At 40.0% G+C, this 19,160-nt stretch overlaps 1 protein-coding gene across 1 annotated transcript in view; it reads left to right on the forward strand.

Moving 5' to 3' along the window:
* Positions 1–425: 425 nt before the first annotated feature.
* Positions 426–19,160, forward strand: part of LOC311486161 (ADAMTS-like protein 3) — a gene marked incomplete at its 5' end in the record, with an annotated part of 47,142 nt that continues 28,407 nt past the window's right edge. The window contains 2 exons of the mRNA XM_084541922.1: positions 426–434; positions 626–745. Coding sequence (XP_084398048.1) covers positions 426–434; positions 626–745 — 129 coding nt within the window. The remainder of the gene's footprint in view (positions 435–625; positions 746–19,160) is intronic.

The raw sequence follows: 19,160 nt of genomic DNA on the forward strand, positions 1-19,160 counted from the left end.
TCTATTAAATAATTTTGAGACTGGGGTGGCACAGTGGTGTGGTGGTTAGCACTGATGCCTCAGAAAGAAGGTTCCGGGTTCGAATCCATGGTTTGCATGTTCTCCCTGTCTCTGCGTGGGTTTTCTCCGGGTACTCCGACTTCCTGCCACCATCCAAAGACATGCTGGTTAGGTTCATTGGTGATTCTAAATTGGCCGTAGGTGTACATGTGAGTGTGAATGGTTGTCTGTCTCTCTGAGCTCTGCGACAGACTGGCGACCTGTCCAGGGTGTACCCCGCTTCTCATGGCAGCTGGGATAGGCTCCAGCAGACCCCGCGACCCTTCACAGGACAAGCGCTTACAGAAGATGAATGAATGACGTATTACACTCATGTGGTTGCTCATGAGCTCATAGGGTATCTCTGTGTACAGTGTTTTGAGACCATGCTTATGGTGATACTGCACTCTAAATATCAATAAACTTAAACTTAAACTTAATGAATTTTGAGGCTGCAGTGGTTGTTAAAAGTGGAATTTTGTGTTGAAGTTGTTGTTTGGTGCGTAATCATGATCTGACTCCAACACAGTTCCCATGCACTTCCCCCAGATACTGACTAACTGAGGTTTTCTCTGTGTGTTGTCAGCATTCAGAGAGTCAATCCCAGACTGCAGTGTTCCTGCCAGAGTTTGCCCTCTCCCCTCAGGGAAGCTTCATGGAGGATGCCACAGAAGATCAATTTTTAACCTACAGATACGATGACCAGGTCAGTCACGTGCTCTTTTCTTTCTTTACTGTTGCCAAACAAGGTTTGCTTAAGCTGATGCTATTATTCTGAAGCCTCAGTGATCTACATCGTCCCCACTGTGGCGGGGTATATGAACAGGATGTGCTAACTGATGCACGGCCCAGTTTCTAATCCTTGGAGTAGCAGATTTGACTTGTCAGCAGAGCTACTTTCTGTGTTTTTCCCACCAGCGTGGTTAATAATACTCTGTCAAATTTTCTAGTTCACTGCATTCTGTTTCATGCAGACATAGAGCACAAGCCTCCGGATCACCTAGGTGGTATTCAGAGGGGTGGATATCAGGTCTTCCCTCAAACAAAAGATGAATTCCTTCTTTTTAATATATTGTAAAATTCAGTATTTATCTAACTCCAAAACAAAGTGGATGCTCGCCACGTTTGTACTGCTTCATGTCATGGTACAGATTTCATGGCCAGTATATGTCAATAATTGGCACCAGCCTACGTCTATGCTCACAGGACTATTTAATAAAGGACGTCTGCAGACACATTTGCCGCTGTAGTGCATTGCTAGTGGACCCATTTCACCACCTCTACGGGCAAACGTCTGTGGGTGCTGTGAAACAGTGGGAAATGTGGTGAAAAACAAAACAAAATCTTCCACATATAGCATCTAATTGGCCACTTTAACAATAAAGGCAATGTTTACTGTCTTTATAGTAAGCTTGATTCCAGGCTTTTAGTGAGAAAAATCAATACCTCATTTGGCAAAAGTAACTGTATTGCAAATAGGCTAAGTGTCTCCACTCTAGCCCGATGTAGCTGCTATCTTGCCTTTACTATGTAGACCCAGGAGAGGCAGAGAGATATCATTGTAATGTTGCATGACCCAGGCCTTTATTTTCTTTCAAGGGGAACAGACATGTACATAACATACAAATAACTGTAATGAAAACTGTCCAGGTACTTATTTGCTTATTATGGTAGCTTAATCCCCTGCTGGCATGCACTTCCTGGTGGTTGCAATTTGGTGCTGATAACACATTTTCTCCACTGTTATTTCCCATTGCCATAGAACCACTTTCGATAGCCCTAAAGTCAGAAACCAGACAAACAGTCATACAGCGATGGGGGGCTGAACACAAGATCTCGTTATATGCTGATGGCTTGCTCTTATGCTTGCATGATCTATTGTCCAGTATCCTTCATATCATATCTATTTTGAATATGTTTAGCACATTCTCTGGATACAAATTAAATTTCCAGAAGAGTGAATGTTTCCCTATTAATCCACTGGCGATAGAAATGACGCCATCATCAATTCCATTCCACTTCTCTAAATCAGGGTTTAAATATTTAGGCGTCTTTATTACACATTCCATGAGATCACTGCGAGATCTGACCTTCACGTCCTCGACAACAAAAATCAAATCCGATCTACAGCGGTGGTGCCACTTGTCACTGTCTTTGGCAGGGGGAGTGCACACAGTGAAAATGAATATATTACAGAGGTACCTCTGCATCTTCCAAACCATTCCTATTTTTCTACCAATGTCTTTCTTTAAATGCTTTGATTCCCTTATATCTACATTCATATGGGTGGGAAAGAATCCTGAAATCTGTAATGGTATTTTACAACAAGACAGGTGATTGGGAGGACTTGGTCTAACAAACCTCCAGTGTTATTACTGGGCTGCAAACATGCATAAACCCCTACTGTGGTTCACATCCTCACATATCAGCTGGTGCAAACTTGAAACAGAATCATGTACGTCTTCTTCACTCCAGGCTCTGGCATGTAGCACTCTGACTCTTTCTCCCTCACAATATACAACCAATCCCATTGTTGTGGCCACTTTGAAAATATGGGCACAAATGAAGCGACACCTCGTGTGGCACGCCCCCCCACAAATTACACATTTGCAATAACCAACTGATTCTAGATTTCAAATATTAGCAAGAAGAGGACTTTGTCAATTAGAAGACTTGTACTTGAATAGCTCATTTGCCAGTTTTAACCAATTATGTACTTCATTCGAACTAACCACTTCAGACTTTTTCAGATATCTACAATTACAGAATTTTGCGAGGACTCACTCGACCTCACTTCCTCATATTCCCCCTGCTGTTGAAATAGATCATGTACTTCATGCTGACCCATTGGCCAAATGTCTTATTTCTATGATCTTGTGCTACCAACCAGTGAGTCATATATGAAGATAATTCAAGCCAACTGGAAGCGCAAACTGATGACCACTTTTTCCGACTGATTCTGGGTTGAAGCCCTGGGCGCTGTGAGTTCATCCTCTTCCTGTGCTAGACTGAGCCTCATTCAGTTCAAAGTACTCCGCAGAGTTCATTATAGCAGAGCTAGACTATCCCGAATTTACCCAGATGCGGTTAATAATGAATGTAACCGATGTTCACTTTCACCCTGTGATCTGAAACAGGTTTTGGTCGTGCCCCAGATTTATCCCTGACATATTGCAGGTCCAGCTTTCACCTTCTCCCCATATAGCCATCTTTGGTAGATAACCCGAGGCAAATGTCAAGACAAAAGTCTAAACTAATGCAATAGCCTTTACTTCCTTAATCAAAAGCAGACGGATTCTCCTGCTATGGAAGTCTCATCAGTCATGTCATGTCCTTTCTGAAGTTGGAGAAAATAAAATTTCTAATAGAGGCTGTTCATTTGTCTGTGAGAACCGTCCCGCAACCAGTACCTCTGTGCCCCTGCTATGGGATGTACTTGATTAGCCATGGGCTCTATGTGCATGTAAGAGAGCTGTTTAAATTGCTCCAGTTGTTAAAATTGTTAAAACCGGAAAAGGTGTGCTAGTTTTTCTCCTGTCTTACTCTCTGTTTTTGCAGATACTCTTCCAATAAAATGTTGTTACAAAAAACAAAACTTCACACAGACTTGCAACAGAAAGAGAGAGTTGCTCACCTTCCCCATCATGGGCCTTCTGGATACCAACTAGAAACTCTTTGTTTTGCTCCACACATAATTATTACGATCAGATCATTTTTATTGTTCCTATGTGTACAAGTTAGGGTTATCCACATACAGTATAATCCATATATATTGTACTTCCATTAAATATCAAACAAAAATACATTATAAACTAATCTGGTTATGGTTTTTATCGCTCTGTGAGCTGTGCTGTACTGAACATCAAACATAACGGCCATAAGTGTAAAGTATATACTGTATGCGGAGACATCCATCAGTGGTTAAAGGTAAAAAAACAAACAGAAAGGCAACACAACTATTTTTTATGTCTAATAAAATTAGAAACATTATGCTATGTTTATAATGATATGTATTTCTGCCAATAGATCGTCCTAAAGCCTACATATGAGTCATTTAAATACTGATTAACCTTATCTTTGTACCAAGGTGCATTGCCATTTAGACAATTTTTTTCCCCCACTAATGATTTAAAAGTGGCCACTGAAAATAGAGTGAGAAGGGTGAATTTTCCAATGCACGTTTAAAAATATCCATTTACAGTATAATGTACATGCACATCAGCACAAAACGTTTATCACAAAAGCTTTCAAGGTTTTTGGCTCATCTGCGGTGGAAATGCGAGTTTCATCTTGCATTTTAAAAATACAGTACGTAGGTGTTGGCACTATAAGTTATTATATTGCATTCTTGCAGCATTCTGGGTGCCTTCAATAGGAGAGCAAGGTAATTTTGTACGCTTTGCTGATTTCTTTTTCTTTTCTTTTTTGTTGAGTGGATAAAGTAGCGCAGTGTAGGAAAATGATCCATTTGACACTGAAGAGCCGTTACTGAGATCTCTTTTTGGCTTCAGACACATCCATATGGAGTTCTCTGTCCATCTGCAGTGCACAGGGTTGTTGTATTGCAGTGTGTGAGACACAAAGATTGAGGATGGCATTATGTCGCTGCTGTGAGGAAATTATTGATCCGTAACTGAACAGAGCGCAGTGCATGAAGTGTTCACTTCTATATGGCTTTACTCCTAGAGACGAATGGAATTCCTTCAGTGAATTTTCAGAAGGTTCAAGTATGCAATTGAAGTGTAAAGCTTTATGTAACAGAGACTTGTGTCCAAGGTTTTGTTCAGACTGCAGGGTTTGTTTCTCAGATCACATCTTTAGGACATACTGCCCCCTCTGTGATTTGTAGGTGATGAGAGTGTATTCGTTTGTCCAGAGATCTCCATCTTATCTGCATGGGTTGCTGTGGTATGGAGCGATATGTCCGTGACACTATTGACGCTGGTCGTTAAAATTCTCTTGCCCCTAAGTGCCAGCAAACGATTTTATGCCAGCGTTTTTCCTGTTCTCCATATTGTCCTTCATAGAGCATTGAACAACGCCTAACTGGTGGCAGTTACTGACATCTCTGCATCGCATCTTCCCGTCGTTCACGCACTAGTGCAGACACTCATTCACATTCAAATTGATGCATGACAGAGATGATGCATGAAATCGCATCAGAGACACACTGGTTAGTACAAGTTGAAGTTACCTTGGTAAAAGGGCACACGTCATCATGGCAATATTTCACTGCTATTTCATTTTTTTGCTGCCTTCGAGTATTGGGATCTCAAGGTGTCTGTCTGCTGCTACTTTTACATTTAAAGCTTTATAAACCTTGGTTTGAGAGTGACATGCTTTCGTTATAGCTGGTAAAGCTAACAGCAAACATCCAACAGAGGAAATGCAAGAACCAAACGAAAACCAAAAGTCTTACAAAAAGCCAGAAAGTGATAACAGGGGAGGAGCTCAGAAACACTGGGAGACATGAAGAAGAAACACGGGGAACAGCAGGAGAAACGACAGAAAAACAAACGGACAAAAGGCAAAGAGAGGAGCAGGTCTGTATACGCGCTGAGAACAAGACGCAGGTGAGAACAATTAGGGAGTGTCATGGTTATGCAGCAGTAGGACCCAAATGCAAGACACAGAGGGGACGCACGAGTATGAACTCAAAATTACTTTAATGAAAACTCAGGATCTAAGGAAAAAAGACAGAAATGGAAGGGTAAACCAAAAACACAGATCCATAAACCAAGAAGACGAGTCATTTAAATTCTGTTTTTCCATATGTTGTCATGTATGACCAAAAACACACACGAAGCACACCACTTATTACTTAGGCAATTTATTTAAATAGCCTTTGTAATGATTCTGTCCCAAGATGTAACAAGGAGCAAACACTGTTTTACCTCACAGCAAAACTTAGAATTTGGACAGGTTTAATGAACCGAGTTTTCAGCACAGATGAATCTACACGATGGTAGTTTTTGCAGTTGGTTTTCCCCTGAAGCTGGCTCCAAAAGCAAATCACTACTAAAATATTAAAATGTCCATGTAATCCATGATCACTGTCAGCGATTCCTGCTGTATTTGGTGTTAGAAGCATTACTATGAAGGTCATAGACACTGTTTCCATTGCTTTTCTTGGGTTGTTCTTACATTTACTGTTAATGTCCTGTTAATGAAACTCCCTGCAGATATTTCACATTGGAAGCCTGCATAGAAAGACAGGAAGTATGCCTCATGTGCTACTTAAGGCGTTTAATGTGAAACATGCTGCTGCATCTTAACAGAATCATGCAATAAGAACTGCATTTCTGTGGAAAAGAAGCAAGCAGCCGAACATATGACACTGTCCTGATGAGTGCAATGAAAGCTGAATTTATGGGGTTTAACAGACAAACATGTAAGACATGTTAAGTACTTGAGCTTAAGTGTTTTTGCTTCTTTTCGCTTTATGTGATTTGCAGCCCATCATACGGGCTGTGTGCTTACTGTGGAGCAGTGGGAGGACGTTTTTGAAGGATTTTCCTGAGGATGTATCATTATTCATGCCACTAAGCTGTGATAACACCCATATGAAAGCATTTTTAGTGGATGGAAGTGTCAGACATATGCTATCATCACTTCCTTATTAAACACGCATACACACTGGCAGCAGGTGGGGCACCTTGAGAATGTAACACGAATGTCCCTGGATCTCCATAACATTTGTCTCTAGCAAAGCAGCCTTAGACGCAGAGCTTATCGTATTACATTCTGTGTATTTGCTCTCACAGCAAGGCGAGTGAGAGCAGCAGTGGTGAGAAGCTCCAAAATATTGACATGACAGGCTGTCACAGCTCTGGCGCCAGAGCCAGAGCAGTTCATACCCATTGTCTGACAGAGGTCTGAACTACATATATAGTAGGGAACACAACACAGGTATGAGACATCACAGAATCAGCTGCATCTCAGACTATATTTACCTTTCTGTCTGTGGTTTTGTTCTATTCAGTGTTGTTTTCGCTCTCCATTTCTCATTGCTTGTTTTATATCGCCTGCGCTATTTTTTTCCTCCTGTTTAGAGGAGCCTAGGACAAAAAGTACTACGCTAAGAACAAAAGTGGCCTCTGTTTTATTGTGCGGCCTTGATGCATTAGAATGAATACACAGAGATGACAGAAAAGTCTATTATGGGTATAGTATTCAGTCATTTTGCTCTACCTACATTGAAAGGGTGTGTGGCAGTGATTAATAATTCTTTTATTTCCCATAAGTCTTGCTACAATATAGGCTTGCTGCCTGAGACAGACCTGAATCTACCGTTGTACATGCTGCTGGCTCAATTGCTTTTCAAGCTTCCACCCTAACTATGTGAAATGGATTTAAAAAAGGTGATCTAAAACAAGGGTAGAAGTGTACGCTGTATTTTGTTGAATCATAGAGGGTGATGACTACATTACTATTTTCAATCTACAGTATTCTCATTCTCAGTAGCTCTCATAAAAGAGAGTCTTTTTGTATTCTGTGCTGTCCTGTGTTGTAGTGCAATAGAGTAGTGCAGCAGTAATTGCAGTTATAGTAGTTTCTGTGTGTGTTTTGTCGGCATATATATGTAGCACAGTGGAACTAGGAGGAACAGTATTAAACACATTTTTTGTGCCATTGTATCACCACTGTAGTCTCTCTCAGAGTTATTTCACACATTCTGTGTGTCATTCCTTCATTTCCTGTTAAAGTTGCATCATTAGATTGTTTTGTCTGCTTTGAGGGGTAACAGAACAAGCTGAACACACATCAGTGAGATATTTGCACATTTTAAAGTAGCTGTGACTACAAGAATAGCTTTATAGCCAGCAGATAAAGAACAATATTTACAGCCAGTCTGAAGTGCGTACTTATTTACCTAAACCTCTATTGTGGTCTCCAATAGGTCCAGAAAAAAAAATTTCTTGATGCTCCGCTCCAGACACAAGTGAGTCATCTTTTGTGTATGATAGGTAATGTGGGTTTATTTGTTTTGTTGGTGATGGGTCCCAGCTGGGTGGATTTGTTAAGCTCTGCAGCCAGAAAATCTCTGTTTACTGTCTTTCACCGTCTCTGTTAGACTGTTGCAGTCGTTGAGATTTGAAGTATAAATGTCTTTTTGTCCGTGCCGTACAATAAGAAGTGAAAAAATGAAGCTGTCATTGCTGTGTCTCTACATGGTTTACACCATTTGAATGGCAAGGCCTTGTGCTTTTAAATAATGTCAAATTCAGTTCTCAATGGCAGCAGATTTCAGTGTTCAGAGTGAATACACCACACTCAGTACCCTGTTTCATACACCAAGGTGAAACAGGGTACTGAGGGCGCTCATGTAAAAAAGGGACCCTTGTCCCTTGATTCACCCTTGAATGCACACCTGGGTTTGTTCATTATCCAGGACTATTTTTTTTACTTCATTTAAATACTCAACTCCATGGTATTCCTCAAATTATTTGATTGTAATATCTGGTGTTATTTGATGCCATTGTTGTATATCTGTTCTAGTGCGTAAATCCTGACGCAATTACAGGGAATTGTGTTTGTTTGGCTTATTGTCACAGTAACATGACGGTACTAATGATTGTTATAGGCTTAGAGATTCATGTTCTGCGATGTTGCAGAGCACTGTAGATGAAAAGGAACTCAACTTGATCTGTGACACATTTACTTGGTGTTTGCTGAATGATAAAGAGTCACCCAACACGGAGCAAACACTGTTTTGACTCACAGCAAAGCAGGTTTAATGAATGTCACAGAACACAAGACAGAGCACAGAAGAAGCTCCATAATGGTAGTTTTTGCTGTTGGTTATCGAATGAAGCTGGCTTCAGAATCAAATCACTACTTAAATGTCAAACTGTCCGGATTTAGCAAATAAATAAATAATGAGGGCATGGACGCTCTGAGTGACAGTTGCGTGCCAGCCAAGGTCACTAGCTCCTCTGCTGAAGGATCACCCTCCTGCAAATTCTTTGCCTAATTTACAGATATCAGAGCCAGCAAACTGAGCTTCATGAATAAAATGTGCTTCTTCACAGAGGTTTTTATGCAACCCAAGATTTCAATATATTTTTAGGTGTCATGTTTCAAGTGAACTAAATGTCATGTTTGAGCACTTGAGTCCATCCAGTCTTCTTACTTAAGATATTATTAAAGTCACTCAGATTATGACGTGTAAAAATTCACCCAGAGGCAGACATGTTGCTTAGAGGATGTTGTGTGTCATAAATGCTATGCCTTGGTTGTAAAACTGATTTACAGTATGACCTATGGCCTTGGTCTGTTAGTTTTAATGTCCCCAGAGGTCTCTAGAATCTCTATAAAACAAATGGTCAATTGTGGAAAGTTATCGTGATAAATCTTTGTTTAAGGGAATACAACATAATGACACCATAGCTATTGCGCAAATGCATCTGAATTTCCAAAGAGGATACAACTTTTTAAACATATTTGTCGAAACACTGTATCATCCTTCAGACTCCACTAACCCCGCCAACTGATCCCCGGTACATGTAGCATGCTGAAATGTCCCTGACCAAGACACTGAACCCTGAGTTGCTCACAGTGCTTGGCAGTAGTGTGTGAATGTGTGTGTGCTTGTGTGAGCGAGTGGGTAGATGAGACTGTAAAGTGCTTTGTGTAAAAAAAAGGTTAAGAAGTGCTTTATACTGTAAATGCAAGACCGTTTACCATAAGTAGATGAGTCCATGGCTCCAAATGGATTTTGAGTGACAGCAGGTATGGCAGTTAACTTAAACAAAGTCAGCTCCAAGTTTATACAAGAAGCATACATTTATAAAGGTGTTTCACCAAAAGTTACATTACATTCAGTCATTCAATTGTCAATTTTCAACAACACACAAGACAAATGCCCCGAGCATTTGTTTGACTTTGTTTATAAGTCCACTTATATTTGGAAGGAGATTCCTGAAAGGTTTTCCATCAGACAGCCCTAAGTGCTGTTGATATCAAGAATTAGCAGTATGAGTGTGTGGGATGTCTACCACTAAAGAAATCTACTCTATGTCAAGCCCACATCCACAGTGGGTGACATTCTCTGAAGGCCCATTAACAAGTATTCTTTAATCACACTTTCTGAATTCTTCTCAATAGGTCTCAACACTAATTCTGCTTCATATTTTGACTGTTTAATTAATGCTGTATATTCTCATATAAGCAGCAATTTGCTCATCCTCCCTCAGCCATAACCACGGTGTTGTCTTTGTCAAGTTTTTACTGATTCCTATCTCTCACTTAATATGACATTATTGTTGTTGCACAGTCATCCTCATCACCCTTCTGGACTTGAGTGGAACAGTTTTTTATGTAGTTATGTGTAATTTGTTCAAATGATGGTTGGAAGCAACATTTTAGTTTAAAAAAAAAAAAGGTTCTGCGACTAAAAATTCAAGGTATTTGCATAGAAACATGGCTAAAGTGGCTGTGTTCCGGAGTCTATGTGGATCTGTAATGGTTTTACTTATTTCAAATGTGTCAAATGCGGACAAAGTTTCAAATACTGAGTTATAAATATGTAAAAGTAATTCATGTGAGCCAAAAGCCAGGTTAACTAATTGCCTCAATCCCAGCTAGATCCCAGCTAGAAGCAGTCATTTCACACACAAGCCATGGGTATAGCATGAATGTTATAAGAAAACCACATGCTAAACATTCCCATGTATCACCACTGAAGTCTTTCTCAGAGTTTAACTCATGGGCATTGTAAGGTAAACACACACACAGGCTCTTCAACTTCAGTGATACTACTGAACAAATTGGTCTTTGCTGAGATTTATGTCAGCAGAATTTCTGCTGGCAGCACAGTACAGTTTGAGCAAAGGCACAACCAGTTTGCCCTTGGCAGCTTAGTTTCCAGAGAGTAGAAATCCCAGCTGAAACAGGTTGCAGTGGTCATATACATAGGTAGGTAAATGTGCCTATATGGGTATGACGTAGCTCCGTAGCCTGCCTTACCCTTGCTTTGAGGCTGCCTCCATGAACATATTTTTCACCAAACATGGCCACATTGTTAGAAGTAATATGATGGCCTCCAGTCTTGGTGGCTGGGATCACTTGGGAGGTAATGGACTTGTAGCAAGTATCGTTTTAATAATGGAAGTCAACAGGAACAATAGTTTTCCATGTTCAACTTTTGAGCTTTTGATATTGTGATTTCTTACATGTTTGTGTATGTACGTGTGTGTGGGTGGGTGGGTGTGTGTTTGAGTTTCAGTCTATATTTACAGAAAGATGACAGTGCTTTTAAACAACAGGGAACGCCATAAGCCCCTCAACTAATCCTCTATTCATAAATGCATTCTCCACTGAGTCTTGTTGGTTGAGAGAGTACACAAGACATACTTAGCGGGACCAGACAGAAGAGTTACCTTGGTTAACACAGGCTTCTTACTCACAATGGTGTCATAATGCTGCCATGGGGATAGCTGTGTTTTTACAACACAGGTCAGCTGAGGTGTGTCTTTATGTTTTTAATAGGAGCCTCTCTTCTGGAGCAAAAACACCTCCTTCCACAAGTTACATCATATATCTAGTTTCAAAGCTCACTCACCACCTTTTTTTCTTCTTCCCTGGACCACGGCACCAGTCAGTTTGCCTCCCAGCATCTAGACTGACGAAATTAAACAGGTCAACGGATGTAAAATGCTCCGTTCTCTTGACGTCTCTTTTGGCTCAGGCAAGGATGGGGACACCTCTGTTGTCACCATACTATAGGACATACATAGGATACCTGGCTGTAAGAGTTGTGATGTAATTTGATGCTTTGCACACAGACACACACACAGGAACCCTGTCAAACCCTTAATAAGTCGGTTGCTTTTATTAGAAGGGGGCAGGAGGACAGGGGATTAGCATGGCATTTGTAACAAAAAGAAACCATGGACAGAGTTCACACTGCATTAACTCCTCCTGGGTAAAGCCACTAGGACATTTTTTTTTTTTTTTTTTTGTTCCACATAACTCATAGTGCACCTGCACTGTCTCTGCACTACACCCTGTCCCCAAATTTCTGCCTCATTCAACACGTCACACAAAATGCATGATGATAATCTGATTATAACTTTTTACCTGAGACATCTATTTCATTGAACTGATGAAAGTAGAAAGCGGAATGATTCTCACAGGACAGACAAGGTTAGAGCATAGAGATGCATTCCCAAAGTAAATATTCACTGACTGAAGAAAAGGGAATGGCTACATAAACATAATAATGACTGCTACAAAAAGATTTCAGTGGCAAAATTTGCATGATGAAGAATACAAAGATGTAAATCCAAGAATAATTGAAACAGAACTTTACAGACATATACAGTGCAGTCACAATAAAATAAAATAAATTTGTACAGTGCCATTTCCAAAGTTTGCTTCTCCAGTTCATCATTTGTCCTCTTTACCTTGGTGAACTATGCGCTCATCATGACATTTTGCTTGATACCCATTTATTATTATTGTGTAATCATTCTGGAATTGTCACCTATTGCTTGAGTATTACACATTGCTTTTTTTTGAACACTGAAATGTGTGTGACATTTCTCTGTCTTTCTCTCATTTCACAGATGTTAGCTAACCCATTCAGCACAGTTTTTGTTGTGATGATGACCCAAATGCAGACACAATGGGAGACAGGAAACAGGAAACACAAGAAAAAACAAACAGGGTTACAGAAAATATGTAAAAGCTGATCTCATGAACAGAAAAAAAGTTCTAAAGTTAATACCCTAACAGTTTTATATATTCAGTTTAGAGTTTAGTATTGTATTATCCTTTCAATGAATTCAAGAGATTCACAAAAATAGTTCTTTATTTGTCATGACACTCTCCAAGCGACAGAATTATTAGAACTAATGCAGTGACCAAAACTTTGTCCCAAACGCAGAATACAAGTTCAGCATACACTGCTGGAATAACGTTTGCCTCCATCTAGCTTTATCCTATATTTGTTCTTAGTCAAAGCAAAAATATGAAAAATCCTACGTTCGTTTCCTGAAATGTGTGCACATTTGAATCAGATGCGTGGGCCAGGCAGTTATCACAAGGAAACACTCTAAATAAACCCGTATAAGGGCAGCTGGATGCAAACCACAAGACACTTGAGTTTGACGGGTAATATTAACAAAAGTGAGAAATTGAAGAGAAAATGGCATCCAAGGGCTGCAATAACAAATAACAAAATAAACATTTTCTCTGCAGAGGTAAAAACTTTTCTTAATGAAGTGTCCAAAATGATGTTATATTATTTACACTTGTTTTCAAGTGTGTACATTAGTGTCAGTCATCTGTAGTGCAAAGTGCAAAGCGCTGGAGCACCTTTAGTGCATTTAATGCAGTCAAATTCAAATCAAATAATTTAACCTGAGTATGGATTCTAAAAATAAAGTGACTGCCTGCTGTCATGTAGACCATTAAAGCCTCGGGAGGGAGGAGACTGGGACGGTCAAAACTACAGACATGGATGAGCTCATAGAGCCATCAGTCTAACTGTTGGGGTGCACACTGATATTCTGCTTGACTGTGGTCGACCATAATAACAAAAGCCATCAACACCAGACAGCATGATTACTATCATTTCCACAAACAAATCACCTGAACTCTACTTATATGAATAAACGTATTTTATATGAATAAATGAGTATGGTCATAAGCATATCAATAAATGAACAAATTCCTGTGATCTAGCAGACCAGGTGAACAGACCAGACGATCCACCTGAGATTCTCTTGGACTCAGTCCTAAAGCAAGATAGATATTCAAGTCTCTTCAGCATATGCAATGGCCACTTTTTTACTCATCAAAGTAATAAATGTGTGTAATCATATTTAATAATTGAATGAATGAATGATTATAGACTGTTTTCTTTCTGTGTTCTTAGAACTTAAATTGCATTTTTATTATCACTAATAATATTTTACTGCACCAAAGACAAGTAGGCTTTTGGCGTAATCATAAGTGCGTATTGGCATTAAGTGTGATTGAGGGCACTCTTGATTTGTGCTAAGAACCAACAAGAAGTACACAATTATTTATGGATGCCACACAAGCTCTGTGTGTTAACTGTGCATTTGGACAATTTAGAATGGAATCTGTACATGAACGTGCACCGTTCATGCATGAGGTCTTTTTCATGTCCTCGTGCCCTTGACAGACAGGCTTACACACATCACAGTCTTTATACTGCAAGCATCCCTCTCCCTTTCTTCTTGTTTTACAGTTTCTTGTGCTGCAACGTGGATGCTCAAGGACCAATTGAACCTCTCTTAAATGCCCACTTGGTCTTTTACTCAAGTGATAAAGTGAGTTTTAGGGATTAGAGATACTGCCATAAGCCCCTAAGGTCCCTAACCGCTCTCCCTCTCACATACAAACACATGTACATACCAATTTATATGTAAACAAACTGAAGGCTGTTTGTGATTGCTATTCAACCCCTTACAGAGTCAGTGATGATAAAAATAACCCTTACCATGGCTAAATGTCACTCTAAGTAGAGAGTGTGTGTGCGTGTGTGTGTGTTTGTTGCTGGCTGCTTTTAGATGTAAGTGTCAGGGGCCACAGCTGCTTCCCCTCTGGTCTCTCAGGAACACTCTGTGGTGTCTCTGGCTGCTTTTAATACACTCTCTTAACGTTTCCTGTTGAGCTACACCACAAATGCATAATGCAAAAGTAGCGTTAAAAAGAGTACTATAAAATAAGACTTAAAACAAACTTTAAACACAGTAGACATTCTGAAGTTATTCCTCAATTGTTGAATGGGTTACCATTAATTTTGGTACAGACATTCACACTGCCTCTCCAAAAAAAAAAAAAAAAAGTCAGTGGATTTAAGTAAGCAAATAGGTACGAGCCTCCTATTGGATATTTACTGCATGGGTGGTTATCGTTCAGCTGTCAACAAGTTATTTAACCCCAACTGATGCAATGAGTAGCTTCTCATTTCTTACGCAACCGTGTTGAAAGACACATCCTGTGGTCATGGAAAAGATGTTAGTCTGTTTGAGAAGGGTCAAACAGTAGAACTCAGCATTATGTTTAATAGTTAAAGTAAGAGCACTTCCACACATACAATGTGAGAGAACTCAAGGGATTGGGACTTAACAGCTGTGTAAAAACACTAATAATATCATTGTTTATTCACATACATAAAAAAATACTTTATTCCACACACAAACACAGAGCAACCAAGAGAAAGCACGAATCTCCCCATGAGTTTATCTCTCACTTTTATTTGTCCAGCAGGGGAAGTGAGTTTAGTGTCCCCCACAGGAGATGAGACGTTGTGTGATGGAGATAAATGAGGGGATTATTCGTCAGCAGCAGGAGGAGAAACCAGACTCAGATGGCTTTGATCCGTTCTGTGACATGCAATGTCTGTCTTCTCTGCAGACATGTACCCCTGACGGCATGCGGCGCTCTCTGTTCTCTCAGTTCTAGCTACAAGGCTGCTGGAGCTGTGGAAGTATTCCATAAACTAGATTTAACTTATTTTATAACTGCACCAGGCAGGTGTTATGTGAAGGTACGCCTGTGTTGTCACACTGGGGATGGAACAGAATTTGTCTTATGACCTGTTCTGCTCAATTAAGTTTGCTCAGTAGATACAGTGTAAACAATAATTAATTCTTGTTAAAGACAAGAATAATATAAACAACATTTCCCAACAGAAGATGTAATGAAGCCTCTCAAAATCCTCAAAACGAGGCTCTCATGTGTTTGCATTTAACTACAAGATCAACAGAGATTAGTTTATCCCAACCAAATCCAAGTCAATCTGCACACTGTTGAAATTGTCAGGTGTCCAAAACTCCCAAACACTGTGAACAACTACTGAGTGAAGTTCACTATTTTGGGCCATCAAACCTGAATTTTGAGCCTGATAATCAGAGATATGGTTGGCATTTTAAATATCTTAAAACAGGCTGCTATGTTTTCATCTCATTTACCAAAGCAAGCCAAATATGTGTGTGTGTGTGTGAATGTGTATACAATTAAACATAGTTTTGTAGTTTTCTGTATTTTTAAATAGGTTTTAAATGTGTCCGGAGGTGATATTTTTCAGTATTTATTACTCGTATCAACATCTCAGCTGCTCAGAAAGCCCTCTGCTCTCAGATGTGTTTTCAATCTGATGGTAACTCAGTTCACATCGTACATGTAGATTGGGGAACCTGTTCCTGTCAGAGAACCTTCTGGTGTGGCTGTGAAGTTAAACTTGCCATTCATAAGAGGAGTTTCTTTATCCATCTCTTCTTGTTTTTATTTTCTCTGTTTTGTTTCTTCTTCTTCTTTTGGCATTTTTGGCTGTTGTGTCGTTACAGCCCATAATATCACCCTCCACAGGGTAAAATCTTTTACTATGACTGCACCTCAGGCTCTGCTTGCTTTCCACTGTGTTCTGTTCACTTTTGATTTCCCAAACTACCGGTCAGCCCTCAGTCATAATAACAGAATGTCTGTGCATTAATCATTTGACAGGAATTTTCCAAATGAGTTATTAACGTGTTATCTTTGACAGTCCTATACGTATGCTGCATATCAATAGTGAATAGTCAGGGCCATCAATCAAAAAAAAAAAAGAAAATCTAAAGGTGCCTAAATGTTGTTCTCCCATTTTCTGGGCTGGCTGCACTATTTTCTAGATTACCAAACCCAGTACAGCTGATTGATGAAATATGTAAGAAGCACCTGCTACAAATGGCACAAACCAGGTGGAATTTTGCATTAAGGCTGGTGAGCACCGCATTTATGAACACATAGTTGACATCCATGATGAATTTGAAGATGATGCTACACACGTAGCACTGATGGCTACGAATCAGACCTGGGTAACTTGACTGTTACTGTATGATTCTGTATGGCCAGAGTGGATTAGTTTTGTCATTGCATTAAGAGGCAGAGGGAACATTTTGATATACCATATCACGAGACTGTGCATAACACCAGCAAGCCAGCAAGCCAACTCATTGAGCTACTGTCTGTGATGTATTTTATGGTAGATTTTCAGGGAAAGAAACCAATCCGACCCCCTGCTATTTCTCCAACCTAAAGGGCTCTTTAACAGCATGCATCAGCTATTTGCGCTATAATGGGTTTAATTTTAACGATCCCTGTCACCCCTGCGTCCGTGGAGAGGACAGTTTCTGTGCTCAAGTGGCTAAAAGTATATGCACGGAATACAACAGGGTAATCCTGATTACCTGGATTGGCTTTCATAGCTGGAGTGAAAGTCATGGTGAGTTAAACTGAATTTGTATTGCTGGGTCTCCTCTAGTGTTCCACCTCTCAGTGCTGGTTGCACTTTGTTTTGTTTAATGATGTTTATTTCCGTCTTATTTTGCTGTTTCTTTACTTCATGGTTGGTGTGCACCACAAACTAATAGTGAATTTGTAAATAGACAATCTTGATGGTGTTGCCTAAACTGGATCACTGCCACAAGTGTTCCAATCGCCACAGGGACCACAGCTGAGACTGACCAGAATTAACCCTCTCCTGAGGGTCAGCAGGCTGCTGGCCATACTCTCAGCGTTGCCACTCAATTCCAATTAATCCAGGAAAAACAAAAAGAAAATTCCTCTGGACAATCCCAGTCTTCCTGTCACCCTTGGGACCTCTCATGTGATCGTCAGACCAGGTGCCTGCCCCACTGCCCCTTTCCACTTTTGCCATAACATTCATATGCAAAATATTTAAATTGAGGTCTGTAAGGCCACAGCTTCATAAATGAGCACCTAGCATGTTGTACTACTTGCTATTCATGCGTGCATTACACCTTCGCAGTCACATGTACTTAACTGCCTGAGTTTAGCTGTAAACCAGTGGTGGCTGGTTTGCTATCCGCTCAGTCTTGAACGACATGATTTCAGAAATACTGCCCTCAAACTTACAATGCTTAATGTACCAGTCACACTCAGTAGATCAAAAACATCCTGGCACACAGGAAGCAGCAGGTGATCTTCAAGGAAATCACATCTGGCTCACCCAGGGATTTATGCTTTCCCCACTCCTCTTCTCCCTAATCACCAATGCCTTCACCTCAGGTAACTAGTTTATTTCAGAAATGCATGTGATATGGCCTTCTCAGTCATCGGATATCAACCCAAATGAACTTCAATGTAAGTTTAAGTACACTGGGACTGATGATGAGCGGCATCGTATTATGATAGACAATAGGATTTGATTCTGCATAATTCCAGTGGCTTTCAGACCATACAACCAAACACAACCTCCTGCCAACAGGGATTCATTCAGTAGCTTTTCTATCTGTATTCTTTTCTCTCTATGTGCCATCTTATTCATCCAACAGTTATTTCTCCTTAATGTCAGTTCCTCACAAGTAGGCCACCAGTGATAGGCTGAGGTATCCAGTTTCATAGAAGGAGATTCATTATGCAGTGTTTAATGGAAAACTTACTAAATACAGCTCCCTCTGTAAAATATAGTGCATTGACTGCATGAGGTTAAAGCTGGGAGGGCAGTTCTCGACTGTTCCCAGATGGCCAAAACATGAATTTCCTTCAAATTGCACCAATTAATTCAGAACTTTGCTAGGTAAGTGTAATTATTCTGACAAATACGTGACGTACCTATGGGAAAAACTGATATTAATTTTCTTTGGTGAATGTCCTCCTGGCAGTTTTCTTCACCCTATGGGAATTATGGTAATTACATTTTAAATACATACTAAATGTTCTCCGTCTGGCAGTGAGACCTGAGCTAATGCAAAGTATAGCCTCTGTTTTTTCACTCTCATTTGATGCACTTTTTCCAGCCACTGTACTCTCAACTCAATTTAGTCGAGGGGCTGGAAGCTGCTTGCTTTCTGTGCCTTCCGTGATAACAACAGTACAAAATGATGAAATAACTTAAACACATGTATTGTCTGAATGCATCCACAAAGCAAAACATGGTTCAGGAATGGTTGAGGAACACAAAGGGTTCAAAGTGTTCCCCAAATTTCAATCCAATTGCACAGTCCAATCCATGAATGTCCCACCTTAAACCTAATCAGCTTTATTTGCCCCGTAAAAGTTTTTGCCCCTTAAGATTTTCCAAAAATTACTCAAAATGAATTACTTGCACCAGGTCCTTCCACAGCCTTTCTATTCTGTTCTTC

This window comes from Chelon labrosus, assembly GCF_963514085.1.
Source record: "Chelon labrosus genome assembly, chromosome: 3".
Lineage (NCBI taxonomy): Eukaryota > Metazoa > Chordata > Actinopteri > Mugiliformes > Mugilidae > Chelon > Chelon labrosus.